This window comes from Falco naumanni, chromosome Z, assembly GCF_017639655.2.
Source record: "Falco naumanni isolate bFalNau1 chromosome Z, bFalNau1.pat, whole genome shotgun sequence".
Lineage (NCBI taxonomy): Eukaryota > Metazoa > Chordata > Aves > Falconiformes > Falconidae > Falco > Falco naumanni.
The window spans coordinates 26,340,970-26,353,482 of record NC_054080.1 but is presented as its reverse complement, the minus strand read 5'-3'; the positions used below and the strand labels follow the sequence as shown (position 1 = coordinate 26,353,482).

General features: G+C 36.6%; 1 protein-coding gene and 1 long non-coding RNA gene across 3 annotated transcripts in view; one reads left to right on the top strand and one right to left on the bottom strand.

Moving 5' to 3' along the window:
• Positions 1-12,513, bottom strand: part of FBXL17 (F-box and leucine rich repeat protein 17) — a 279,919-nt gene that overhangs the window by 8,097 nt on the left and 259,309 nt on the right. For both annotated transcript variants that reach the window (XM_040579652.1, XM_040579650.1), the window contains one exon: positions 7,712-7,854. In XM_040579652.1, the coding sequence (XP_040435586.1) occupies positions 7,712-7,854 (143 nt within the window). The remainder of the gene's footprint in view (positions 1-7,711; positions 7,855-12,513) is intronic.
• Positions 1-12,513, top strand: part of LOC121081033 — a 93,044-nt gene that overhangs the window by 74,797 nt on the left and 5,734 nt on the right. The gene's annotated exons all lie outside the window — the stretch shown is intronic.

Below are 12,513 nucleotides of genomic sequence, written 5' to 3'. Positions count from 1 at the left end.
AATCCCAAATATACACACTTAGAGTTATTAAGAACCACATTTTCATACACACTTTCTGTTTTCTAAGCTGTAGTTTGCTTCCTCAAGTCAGTGTCTCATAAAAAGTGCACTTTGTTTGATTTTTTTCCTGCTAATAGTTGAATGAATTATATTCTCAGGTGGCCCAATTATAACTGTTGCCTGTAGCCATAACAAAATTAAAGATTTCTGGAAACGTTTTGTGTGAAGTGCACTTGATCAGCTAAGGCAGACATATTCCACAGAGTTTCAGTGACTGCCCTCAAGCCCTGGGGCAGAACCTTTGTTTAGGACTTTAATAAAATAACAGCACTACCAATATTAGCACAATATCCTGTAGTTCAAATAAAGTCCCTTACAATTTCAGCAAAGACTGCATTTTGACTTAGTGGATGCCGTTATTAAAAACAAAAAGAACACATACATGCACATACAAACACTGTATTTGTGGACTCATAAATAATGATATTGACAAGTACTGCCTAATGTACTATTACTATCATGACATTCTACAACGTAATTGTGTTAAATCTTAGCAATTAATTTCCCACTTATATTTGGAAAGGGGAAGGAGTGGGTAAAAAGAAATATCCGTAATCTTTCCTGTAGTGTGAAGTGCAGTAAATGGAATACACAAACCTTCATATATTCAGTGGTAGCACTTCTGGAAGGATTTCAGAAAATCTAGCAAGGTTGCTTATGCTCCTTTACAGTTCTTTGCTTAAATCTTGACAGAAAGGCAGAGTCCAGGAGGGATGAAATTCACTGTTGTGGTTGTTTACACAGGTGAATGCTATTGCCTCCAACTGCCAGTCCATGCACAATTGCTGCAGTCACTGCATTACTGCAAACTAACACAATAATCCACTTCAGGTCTCTCTGAGTTTGCACAGTTTTCAAGCAGAGCCATCATTTCAGGGTTTGCTGTCCTAATCACCACTGCCAACACCATACTGAGTATTAAATTTGTGTAAGTGATGGAGTTTTTGTTCTCAGTTCCCTTTGCTTATCGTGAGGGCTTACTTTTCTATTAAAACAGATAAACCATTCTAAAGGAGCCCTTTAGTTTAGTTGGTTGGTTGGTTTCCTAATTTTGTTAATTTCAGTCAGGTGAACTTCTAGACTCCACCTATACAAGATTTCAAGATAAAAATACTACCAGTATTGCTAGCATTTCAAATATGTGACGGAAGTCTGTGTGTTGCTTTGTTCTTAACTGATAAAAATTGCAGTTAATAGAGATCCATATGCAGTGAAATGACAGTGCTTGTTTATATAGTGATGAATATTCTTTTGGATTACTTTCGGCCTGTTGAATGAATAGCATTGAATGTTTTCATTCCTATTCTGCTACATTAACAATAATTTGAGCACATTATTGAAATACTTGTCAAAATGACGGTGTGTGAAACTAACAGAGAAATCATTCTCAGAAGCTGCCAGCTGGCAAAAATGACTGGAGGTTCCAGGGGACAATGCTTTTTAAAAAAAAAAAAAAAATAAATATTTTTTTTAATAAAAATGCTGACTACTTCACACTGCATTTTTCCTTGATAGTTGGCCTTATCCTGATTTTGAATCACTGATCAGTACCTGAGGGCCCATCTTTCTATTACAGTATGAGTGGTCAGGTGTTTGCTTTTTAAAAACCGTGATAGACTCATCAGCTCAGGAAGATTCCATCTTCAGCCTACTGCCACGGATTTGTTGCTGAACTGTCAGCCTGGAAGTTAAAAAACTTCTGGTAAAAAACCAGTTAAACTAGAAGTACAAAATGTTCGATTTATGTAAAGAATCCTTTTTTATATTTTAGCAGATGCTTTCATTCATACGCATAATGGATCTGTTATACTAGTTAGCTAGGAAGGGGGAAAAAAGTATTATTCAGTCTTTTAAAATTGTTGTATTGAAAATCGAAGTGAAATAAATGCTACTTCTGTTTTGTTGTGGGTTAGTAAGGATTTATGTAGTTTCTTTCTAATGTTTCACAGATTTTATGAATCTAAAATCTTCATTATTCATACAGAGATGTATCAATCGCAGCTCCTACATTACAAATATAAACCTTTAAAAAATACAGTGTGTTCTTTTTAATATGCAGCAAAGTAACTTGAACAAATTATAGTGATTTAAGAGAAAGTAAGTGCTATAGAATTTTTCTTAAAGGGAAGGATTAGATATTTTCAGTCTTCTTCAATATCACAGAACCGTAACTTCAAATCTCAAAATGAATGCCTTAAAATATAAAAGAAGAAATGGTAGCAATTTGTCATTTTTTTTGATCAGGCTAATGATAGCATTTTTTGAAGGTGGAAGGCAAATTGGTGTGATATTTGTATTAAAACAAGTGATGGGTCTGTATTCTTGCTGTTCTGTTGTTGATTAAGAACAGTTTAGCTCCAAAATGATTTGCCGTTTGCACGGGATATATATTTACAAGTATTTCTAAAACAGATTTTATAGAAGAATAAAGTGATAAGTTATTTTTAAAATGCACTGATTTTCTAAAAAAAAAAAAATATTCTTGCTTAAGATGCAAATGATGGACCATTTTTATTTTTAGGTGTCATCTATCTTCCTTGCTCTCTGTGGTAACTTAAAAGAGTTTGTCTTTTTGTCGGTAGTACTGACCATCAATTTCTGATTTATAACATCTCAGTAAAACTATAATAGGGAATACATGCTACAATTCATCTGAGAAAGTCATCTGAAATAAGCTACAGGCTTTCAGAAGTATTTTCATGAAAAGCAATCTGAATTTCTCCAAAAAAACCCCAACAACCACCCAGAAGAAAAAAAAGCAAAAAAAGCAAGGAATAAAGGCCATGATGATTTATTAACAGAAGCTGTGTATCCATTCACAGCCAGCTATGTCAGACTCACTTAATTTCATTCACACATAGCTGTAAATGTTGCATTTTGTAGCCTCTGTTTTTCTGTGTCATTTTTCTGCGTATTTTCCCTAGAAATGGCTCCTGCATCTATGTGGTAGCACAGCTGATAACCATTGCAAATAGCACCGCCGCTATAGGAAAAGGATCTTGAAATATGAAAATCTGTGTGAGAAAAGTTGCAGACTCCACAGGAAGATTATTCTGACACATTGTTCAACCAGCCAAGCTATCAGCCAGAAAAACAGATAAAGTTTTTAGCCACTATTTCCAAGGTGATACCCAGCCATTTTCCACAAAGGTGAAGATTTCAAGCTGCCATTATTTAAAGCTGTTTGGGTTGTTGTGAGCACAATAAAGAAGAGCTACAAAGGCATTTTTGAAATGAGTTCTAGGAATAAATACCATAGACAGCATTGCCCTCTTCCTCTGATTTATTTTTGAAATAAGAAAGATAAAATATTTAGAAATAATGAGAACTACATTAAGTAAATATGATCTAGATCAGTTTAGGGGTAGGAATGTGTAAAATTGTGTTCAGAAAAATAAGTTTGAAACATGGATTTCAACCTCTGAATCTGATGTAGGCATCATTACAGCCCTTAGGATGCAAGTATGGCCTTTAGGAATCCTGATGTCAGTGTTTATGGATGACTTAAAAAAGCACCCTGTAACTGCCCACACTTCTCTCAAAGGCAAGGATGAACTGCACTTTAAGATACCTACTTTCCTAAGCTGTGATAGAAAAATACAGAGCTACAATTAAAATTTGGTTTGAAGAACAGATATTCACGTTGCCTTTCTGCTGGGGTGGTAGTGCGGGGAGCAGGGCACTGAACTGGGGTGAACTGAACACCACCTCTGGTTCTGGAGACAACTCTCTGCCTTTCTTGGTATTTACTGAGGTAATGAATCAGAGCGTCAGTGTACCCCGGGAGTACGCAAATCAGCTATGTGTTCCCACACACCCACGTCAAGTCCCAAAACACAACCCTGGGCTGCAGCCTGCAAAAGCACAGCACTCTGCTGTGCGAGAAACTGGGGGTGAGTGGTTCCACGGCGCTGCCAGAGCATCGGGATGAGGCGACGTGAGGGAATGAAGCCTGGATCACTGCCTCTGGGAGTGCAGCACAGTACCAGTGTAGGTGGTAACACCAGAATGCACAACAGAAATACTATGACTTTTAGGCCTTTCCAATTACAAACCTCTAAAATGTTCTGCTTAGGCCTTAAGTAACTACGGATTTTCTCTCTTACTGCTCTCAAAAGAAACTGAGATGAATGGCAACATTGTGTTATAATGAAAAACAAGACTTGTGCAGCCCCAGGTGCTGTCAGGTGCCTGTACAGACTCACACATACAGACACACTTCCACACAGCTGATACCCTGTACCACGACAGAGATCAGAAGGGCCAAGTGTCCTAGCTGCTTCCAATGTCTTGATGTTGGTATGCAGGCAACTGGGGAATTTCATCGTCTAAAATACAAGTACTTAAGAATATTTAGGGTCTACTATCTGAACACCTAAATACTTTTTGGAGGTCTGGATCATAGTACTTCAGAAGACTCTCTGACACAGAAAACTAATGGTATGCATCGCACTGTACCTATGCTGTACGATGCAGGACCCTGCACAGTTCAACCCAGCATTTCCTGAGCTACTCACGGAAACAGAAGCAGTAAGTTACACTACCACATCTATACGACAGTATCTCATAAGCCTTGCTGAATGCTAGTTTTCCTGGGCAACGTGTAGTATTTTGGCAGCTAAGCTGCTTTCAGGGCTAATGCTCACATGTCCACAGCACCCTGCACCTTTCCAGTAGTACCAGTTTGTTCAGAGCTCTCTCTGGGACTCAGACACCACTGGTGTGTAGTGCAGGTAAAGCCAAGTTTGCCTAAGTCATGAAGGTGCTAGGGAAAATCAGAAAAAAAAAGAAGAAACATTACTTCAGTAACTTGCCTCTAATGTTTTTACATTGAGAAGAATATTTAGATTTTGTGTATCTAAGCATAAACATGTTTTATGAACTAAAATTCTAGTATGGATAGTTCTGAAAGTCTTCCAATATTTAATAGTATTTTACCTTTTTCTGTAAGTGTTTTGTAAATAGTGATTATACTGTTACTTAGCAACACTTAAAAATTGAAAAAATAGTGTTAAAATACTGTCAAAAGGTTTATTAGAAAACTTCCAACTGAAATATATGCCCTCCTTATGATGAGCTCATGGTAATGTCAGCATTTTTTGTGAGATTTCTCAAAAGAATTACATTTATTTTAAGGCAAAGACCATATTGCTCCTGTGGTGTGCATGTTAGATGGCAGGAGATACGATAAAAAGAAAGGTCATGGCAACAGCAGTTTGATGAAAAATGAATAATTTGATTATTTTCATGGTGTGGATCAATAATGCTCTGCATCTACTGAAGCACATTGCCTGGAGGCACTCATATAATCAATGGCATAAAACAGAGCCTGCCTTTACCCAGGCTTGCAGCCTCTCTGATCTTTCTTGGGAGGACCCTTGACGCCTCTAATTTATGTCAACTGCATATCAAAGAAATTCCAAAGAGCCTGGGTCATAAAGAGTATTTTAATGGTAACCATTTGAAGTCTACTTACATATGTTCCTTATGTAACTGTGTTTAAGTACTTCCCCTCCAATGCCTGGGAATTCCTAGAAAGGCACAAATGCTACCTAGTACTAGCAAAAAAGTCAGTACCTTAGAAAAGGAAGGCTGTTTAGAAGGGGCAAATCTTCTAACCTTCCCCTCACTGCAAGCTAACAATGGCCCAAAGACAAGAATTTCAGTCAATGGGCATTTAAATAAACCCTTCTGCACCACCCAAGAATTCTTTTTAATGATGTGCCGGACACTGACTTTTTAATTTAATAGAGCAGCCACTGGAAAAAATTAGTTCTGCATGATACTGGGGAGAGACAGTTGACATGATTTTGTTCAGTAAATTCTCTGTTCATCTGCAGTGGAAAAAGGGAGCTGGCATCTTCTAGCTGCCAAAAACTCTTAAGTCAAGGATACTTACTTCATTCTGTCTGTGGAGCTATTTTTCCTGTCAAGGCTTTGCAAGCAAGAAAATAATTCCCAGTGGTAGACCTACTACTACAATGTTTGCTGTAACAACAAGTTTTAGCTACCATACTTGGATGCTCATACACATGCAACATGCACACACACACACATGCACTGGCAGACACGCAATCAACACTGCTTTTCTATCTTCCTTGAAGCTTTCTCAAAAAAATGTTTTTTTCCTTTTAGCAGTTGACTTTCATAACACAAAAGACAGTGCATAATCCTTTGTGAAGAACTAGGAAAGCATTAACCAGGAATTAGAGGAATACAGACCGTAGTACATGGAGCTTAACTGATGAGGTAGTAAAACTTGTTTACAGCATCAAGATCATTGATTTTCTATAGCAGCTGAAGACAGGACTGAATTATTGCACTTACTAGATCCTTGTTGATTGTTCAACATTACCTAAATCCACAAAACAAATATATATGTAAAACTGATCAGGTGATTCAGGTCAGATCTAATTCCCAAGGTCAAGTAACCCTTTGAACATTCTCTAAGTACATAATCTTACCACAACCCATCAGACGCACATGCTCTTTTTGTCTATTGGCTCTTATAAAACACTAATGTTTAGGACATTAAGTGGAGTCAGCTTTAACAGACAGAGCAATTCTTCCAAAGTGCTCAACCTCCGCTCAAACTGGAAACTGTCTAAGGCTGGGTTTGCAAAATGTTGTTTTTAACTCTACAGCTGACCTGGAAATTATTATTCTTGCCAGCTGAAATACTGGGGTTTGTAATTGTCTTCTGTAAAGCACTGCAAGGGATGCAAGGGAATGGTTTTGAGCATAAAGTTTCTTAGACTAAAACCCTGTGTTTCCACAGGCTGTATCCAATCAGAAATTCACAAGGCTGAGACAGACGTGCTTATGATGGGCATCACAAGCTGGACATTTCATTCATGATGGCTGGAAAAGAAACAATCCCTGCAGGCATATTTGAAGATTTGAGATCAGAGACTCTGAATCTCCCATGACTTTAGCTATTTCTGCTGTGATCCCAGGCTTCTTGATCTCTTTTCACTCAACAGAGACACAATTCCTGAAGGCTACATACATGGTGAGGTGGAGCTGCACTGCCTTGTCTTTTTTCTTTTAATGATAAAATGTTAAAAATTACAGACGTTCTTATTATATTCCAAGTAAAAAAGCTACATAATAAGAAAGTAGTAGTTTTTTCTTTTCTTTTAGCATTATGGTTTTATCCAAATCCTTGCCCTTGTGTTCTTTAAAACATTATATATGAGCATACCAACGCATGTATAGAAAACTACTCTGGAAGTAACACTTAATTATATTTATTATTCTTTTCTTTCTTTTTCTCTTTCTTTTTAAAAAACAAAGTAGTCTTCCATAGTAATGACATGACATACCAATCACTTTCAGCCAAAAGTATTCAAAACCCTCAGAGGGCAGTTTTTACATAAACCTTTTGTGAGCACCCCAGGCTGTGGGTGTAGCCTGCGGGTGTATTTTGAAAATGTCAGCAAAATATAAGCTCTTTTTAGTTCTCTAGATACTTTTTTAGCTTAACATGTGAGCACAGTACACTAGAAGAGTTACTACAGTAGTGAACACCAAACCTGTTTGTACAGAAAAACACATCTTCCCGTCTCTCCCTCCCTCACACATAAAAACACGAACACTCAGTCTCACATGCACTCAGAAGTGGGCACCAGTTCATGCAAATGCTCCTTACCTGATCGCATCTCATCAGCCCTAAATATCTGAGAGACTTGCTGCTTTGTGCAATTTGCGTGGCTCCATAGTCTGTGATTTCTTTGCACCATCCAACATCCACTGTCTCTATTGTTGTGCTGTATCGTCCAATGGCTATCAGAGCTGTAAAGATATTAAAAGTATGAACTATATAGCTATACTAAGCTCAGTTCCATGTATACACTTAATGATGTTGAAATTAAATTTTGAGAAGCAGTTGTCATGTACCTTGTAAAAAATCTTCTATTTCAGCATTTTTAATTATGAAATACCTGTCTCTTCAAATTAGAAATGCGCACGTGCAAACACATACATAGATAAACAGAACTTTCTATGTATTTTTCTATCAATCAAGATAAATAGACCAGTTAGTGGAGATATTCTATAAAAATTCTTTTAATTACTTATTTTTGAAGGATCAAGGATCAGTTAACTGAAATTTAACTAACTATAGAATAAAAACAATTCTACCTCACTCTTCTGAGAGAATTAACTGATTTTATACTATTAATACCTTTTTCAGCAAAATAATATTCCTAAGACAGCACGGAGGATAACAGAACATTTTCTGTGTCAATAAAATAAAGAGTTTTATAAAACCCTGCAGGTATCTTATGTCATACATTTTATAACTATATTCTGAAATTGCATTTGTTTCCTATTGTTCATATTGATGATGTAATAACAACAGTGTGTCTCATGTTTTCTTCTTTTAAAATTAAAACAAAAGACTGAATTTTTTTATAAAAGGAAAGCAAAAAGATCTGGAAGTTCTGAAAAGACTGAAAAATGGCAGGTGGGAGAAACCATGAGGCATCTGAACAAGTGGGGAAGGCTTTGTCATGGCACAACTAGTCTGGAATAATAGAAAGGGACACAAATCACTAACATTCTGGTCACCATTGACTACAGAACACTTTTCAGAAAATACAGAGTTGGAAACTATTAAATCAGCTTGGGATTTCTTAACATGAATGAGCAACACCCTTCAGTAGCTACAATCTCAGTGTAAGAAAAAAGTCCAGGGTTTCTGGTGTAGAAGTCAGCCATCTGCACGTAGCCAAAGGGCAGGATGTTTACAATTTTTAACTCTAGTTATAATGCAGTTGCTGAAAAGGAAGATGAATGAGTGACTTCATCTAAATGATGCAAGTATCTTTAAAGAGATGATTTTTCAGCAGCTGTGGGCCAGTGCTGTTCATGCTACAGAACCTACTGTCAGAAAAAAATAATAATAAAAAAAAATTATGAAGAGCTGTTAGCTCTTGATATGCCAGATGTCAATCTTAGCTAATCAGGGTGTAACTGAGACCTAGAAGCAGAGAGAAAGAACCCACCTGACCTTGCAGCAGTTTTGCAAAGACCTATACTGATGCTAGACAGCAGTAAGGATCATTTCATAATTTATAAATATTCGAGTGGACTTAATTGGCAGATAAAATCAGCCAAAAGAGGCCAAATACATTCTCAGAAGTGGTGGAAGGTGCAGTAGTACCTATTTCTTTTCCTGTAGCAGTTCACCAAAAAGGGCAAAGGTAACTGAATTTTCTAACTGACATAATGAAGTTATGATACAATCATCTGTGTAGTTTCATTATGGTTTCATTGATTTTTGCAGAGTAATACCAACTTTCCGTTCTCTTCCCAGTACCTCCCTAAAAAACAAGTCCTAATTTTGCAAATATATGTATAGCAGAACATGAACTTTGTACTTTTTTACAGAGTCATTTTAGTATACCACTTTAATAAAAATTATAGGAAGACAGAAACTTTCTGCATATATCTTGCACTAACAAACACTATAGCAATGATAGATGATTGTAACTCCACAAAGTAGACTTGAAATTGTGCAGGAATACTGAAAGCTTGCCGTTACATTCAAAATACTGTCAGTTAAACGAAATTTTAAATAGTGTTTGTATTTGAAAATTTTTGCTCGTTTTTTTAAATTTACAATCATATTCTGTCATTTTCAATGCTTCATGTAAAACTGATAAAGACAAGAAAACCTGCAGAGAATACTTTTATGAGAGTAACTTAAAAGATCATCAGATCACACTGAGGGATTTTCCTAGTAAAGGCATTAAAGGAAATAGATACCATATCTGGGAACTCCCTTAAAAGACTTAAGATTAGAGAGAAAGTAGGGGATAATACTACTGAGCGACCAAAAAAGGGTGTTATACTGTGTGCAGAAGCTGAAGACTAAAGCATCATTAGTCCAAGAAGCTGCCCTGATTGTGGCAAAAAGATGGTTTGAAGCATGAGATTTCATGTAGGTATCTTCACATGCACATATAAAACAAATTGAAAGAATGGAAGATCCTCTGTCTTATTCATAACCACCATTTTACAACAGAATATTCATAGAAAACTGTTGTATAACAACACATAATTTTAAACATGCAAATTCATCATTTGATAGCTGTTTTGGCATTTCTGTGGGTAAAGTATTTCATTTCTAAAGTAGGACCTTATTTAAATCTCAGTTAAGTTTATTTATTTTTTTATATAAAGATGAAAATATTTTTACATAATGGAAAAGGGACTTAATAATTATTGAAAAAATTACAAAATAATTATCAAATGACAGATCGTGAAGCCTCTTTGAAGAACTGGCCTTCAATGCTTGTCTTCTGAACATCTATACTTTAACCAGTCAATTGTTACTAGTGTTACTTTTCTGAAACATTAAAGAATGAAAAAGATAATCCCTGGGATTTGGAAAGCATAAGTAATTTTCCATACATCAAAGTGTGTATGTATGATTTTTGGACTACATTGTCATTACTATATTCTGTCAATTATTAGGAAAGCCAGAACAGAACTTCAATGATACCATGAGACAACCACCATGGTTTTTTTTTTTAATAAGTAACAATATTTACGAGAACAACACAAAATGGAATAAAAAAACCTCAGGATGTTACATATCAATATGATACCTAAAAAACAAAATGGAAACTAAAAAAATTCCAGCTGTGACATTGGGGAGCAGGGCTTTCTCAGCAAATGTATTTAGCAGTTCAGAAGTTCCAGACTGATTTTCAGACAACTGTTAATCTGCTGCCTTCACCCGTGTTCCACATTTGTACATACACAAATAACTGAATGAAATTTCATGCTTCAGTCAACCTGTGTGTCTTAATCTGTGCATCAGGTATGTCCTAGGCTGACCATGGCTGGGGTGTACTTTAGATTAGCACTGCTGAATGGGTAATATTTTTGTCTGGCTAGCCTTTCCCTTGCAGCATTCCTCACCACTGTCTCAACCTAACTGCTCCTACAGAGCCCACAGATGCTGTAAGCACATACTAGATTTTCTGTCTATCAGTATTAAATAGCTGGGTATTCTCCAATACGTAAAATCAATTGACAACATTTCTCTAATCCAATTACAAATGACACCAGAAATCAATTACTGCATTACAGACTACTGAAGACTTTCAATATGCTGTCATATGCTAGTAGAAAGTAACATATTTATCTTGTACCTTGCAACTCCTTGCCCCCAGATTAGCGGACATCTTCCTGGAAAACTGAATATTCTGACCAGCATACAGTGTTACACTGTAGTCATATATTGCAACAGTTCATCCGGCAAACGCAAAAAGAGTATGCCATTTTAAAACACTAATGGCTATATTTTCAGAAAATTTCAAGGTGTGCGACTGCATCCTCACAAGAACACTCTTGGTCAGAGAAAAGAGACACAATTTAGCACTCAACAGTGGAAGATAAAGAAAGGCCATGAGAACAGGTGAAAATGTAACAATACTTTCCCGGAAAACTTTCCTCTCAGAAAAAAAAATGTGGATTAGGGACTTTCTGAACTGGGATTTATGCCTCTCTACTTCTGTAAATTCATCTAATCAGTCTTGTAATCCACAAAAAATTTTCAGGTTCCACAACAGCCTGTGGCAAGGCATACCTTGGCTCAGCTACCTTCTCTTTTGAAAACCACCCTCTCTTTTTTTGTTTGGAACCAGCCCTAAAACTTGATCCTGGACTTCCACCTTTCATGCCTGCTTAGCTCCTTTGCAAATGCCCTCTGGAGTTCCCAACAGAATGTATGGAATCAGGTCTTCCTTATTGCTTCCTGACTTCTTCAAAGTACTTTGTCTGATACGATTGTGCAGCACCTCTCACAGAACAGAAGCTGTGTCAGCTCTTCCCTGATATGTCATACTTATTAATGTGTTCACTAATTGTATTCCATATTACTACTAATTTGCCTTATAAAGACCACAGGTTTATCAGTTAATATTTATCTGATCTTTCCTGAAACTTTTTTGAAATACCTCTGCCAAGCAGTCCTGTGGTAGTCAAGCAGGTTTCAGTGAAGGACTACACAGTGCCGTTAGGAGCTCGGCTATTTCATCCTTGAGTTCTTTTAGAAGTCTTGAGTACACACAGCTCTTCTGCTTGTTTGAGCAAAATACTTTAAGCCACAAGCTTCAGCTAAGAAAATGTTTGCATTGCTCAACAGCTTTTCTTCCTCTGCATTTGCCCACAATAATCAGAATATGTTGCTATTCTCAGAAAGTCTGGCAATAATTTAACAAGAAAACATACAGTAAAAGCCTTACAATCTAAGTCTGGATTCTGTGTCTTAGGAACTTGTAACTCAATCAGCAGTAAAGAACAGTCAAAGGTGCGTTTCAATACTAATGACAACCAGGCTTAAAAATATAGTGAGTGACCAAACAGAAGAACATGACACATTGAAAGTAAGTAGAGGTGGGTACACAAAAATCCATGGTGTAATTTTAAAGATGCTGG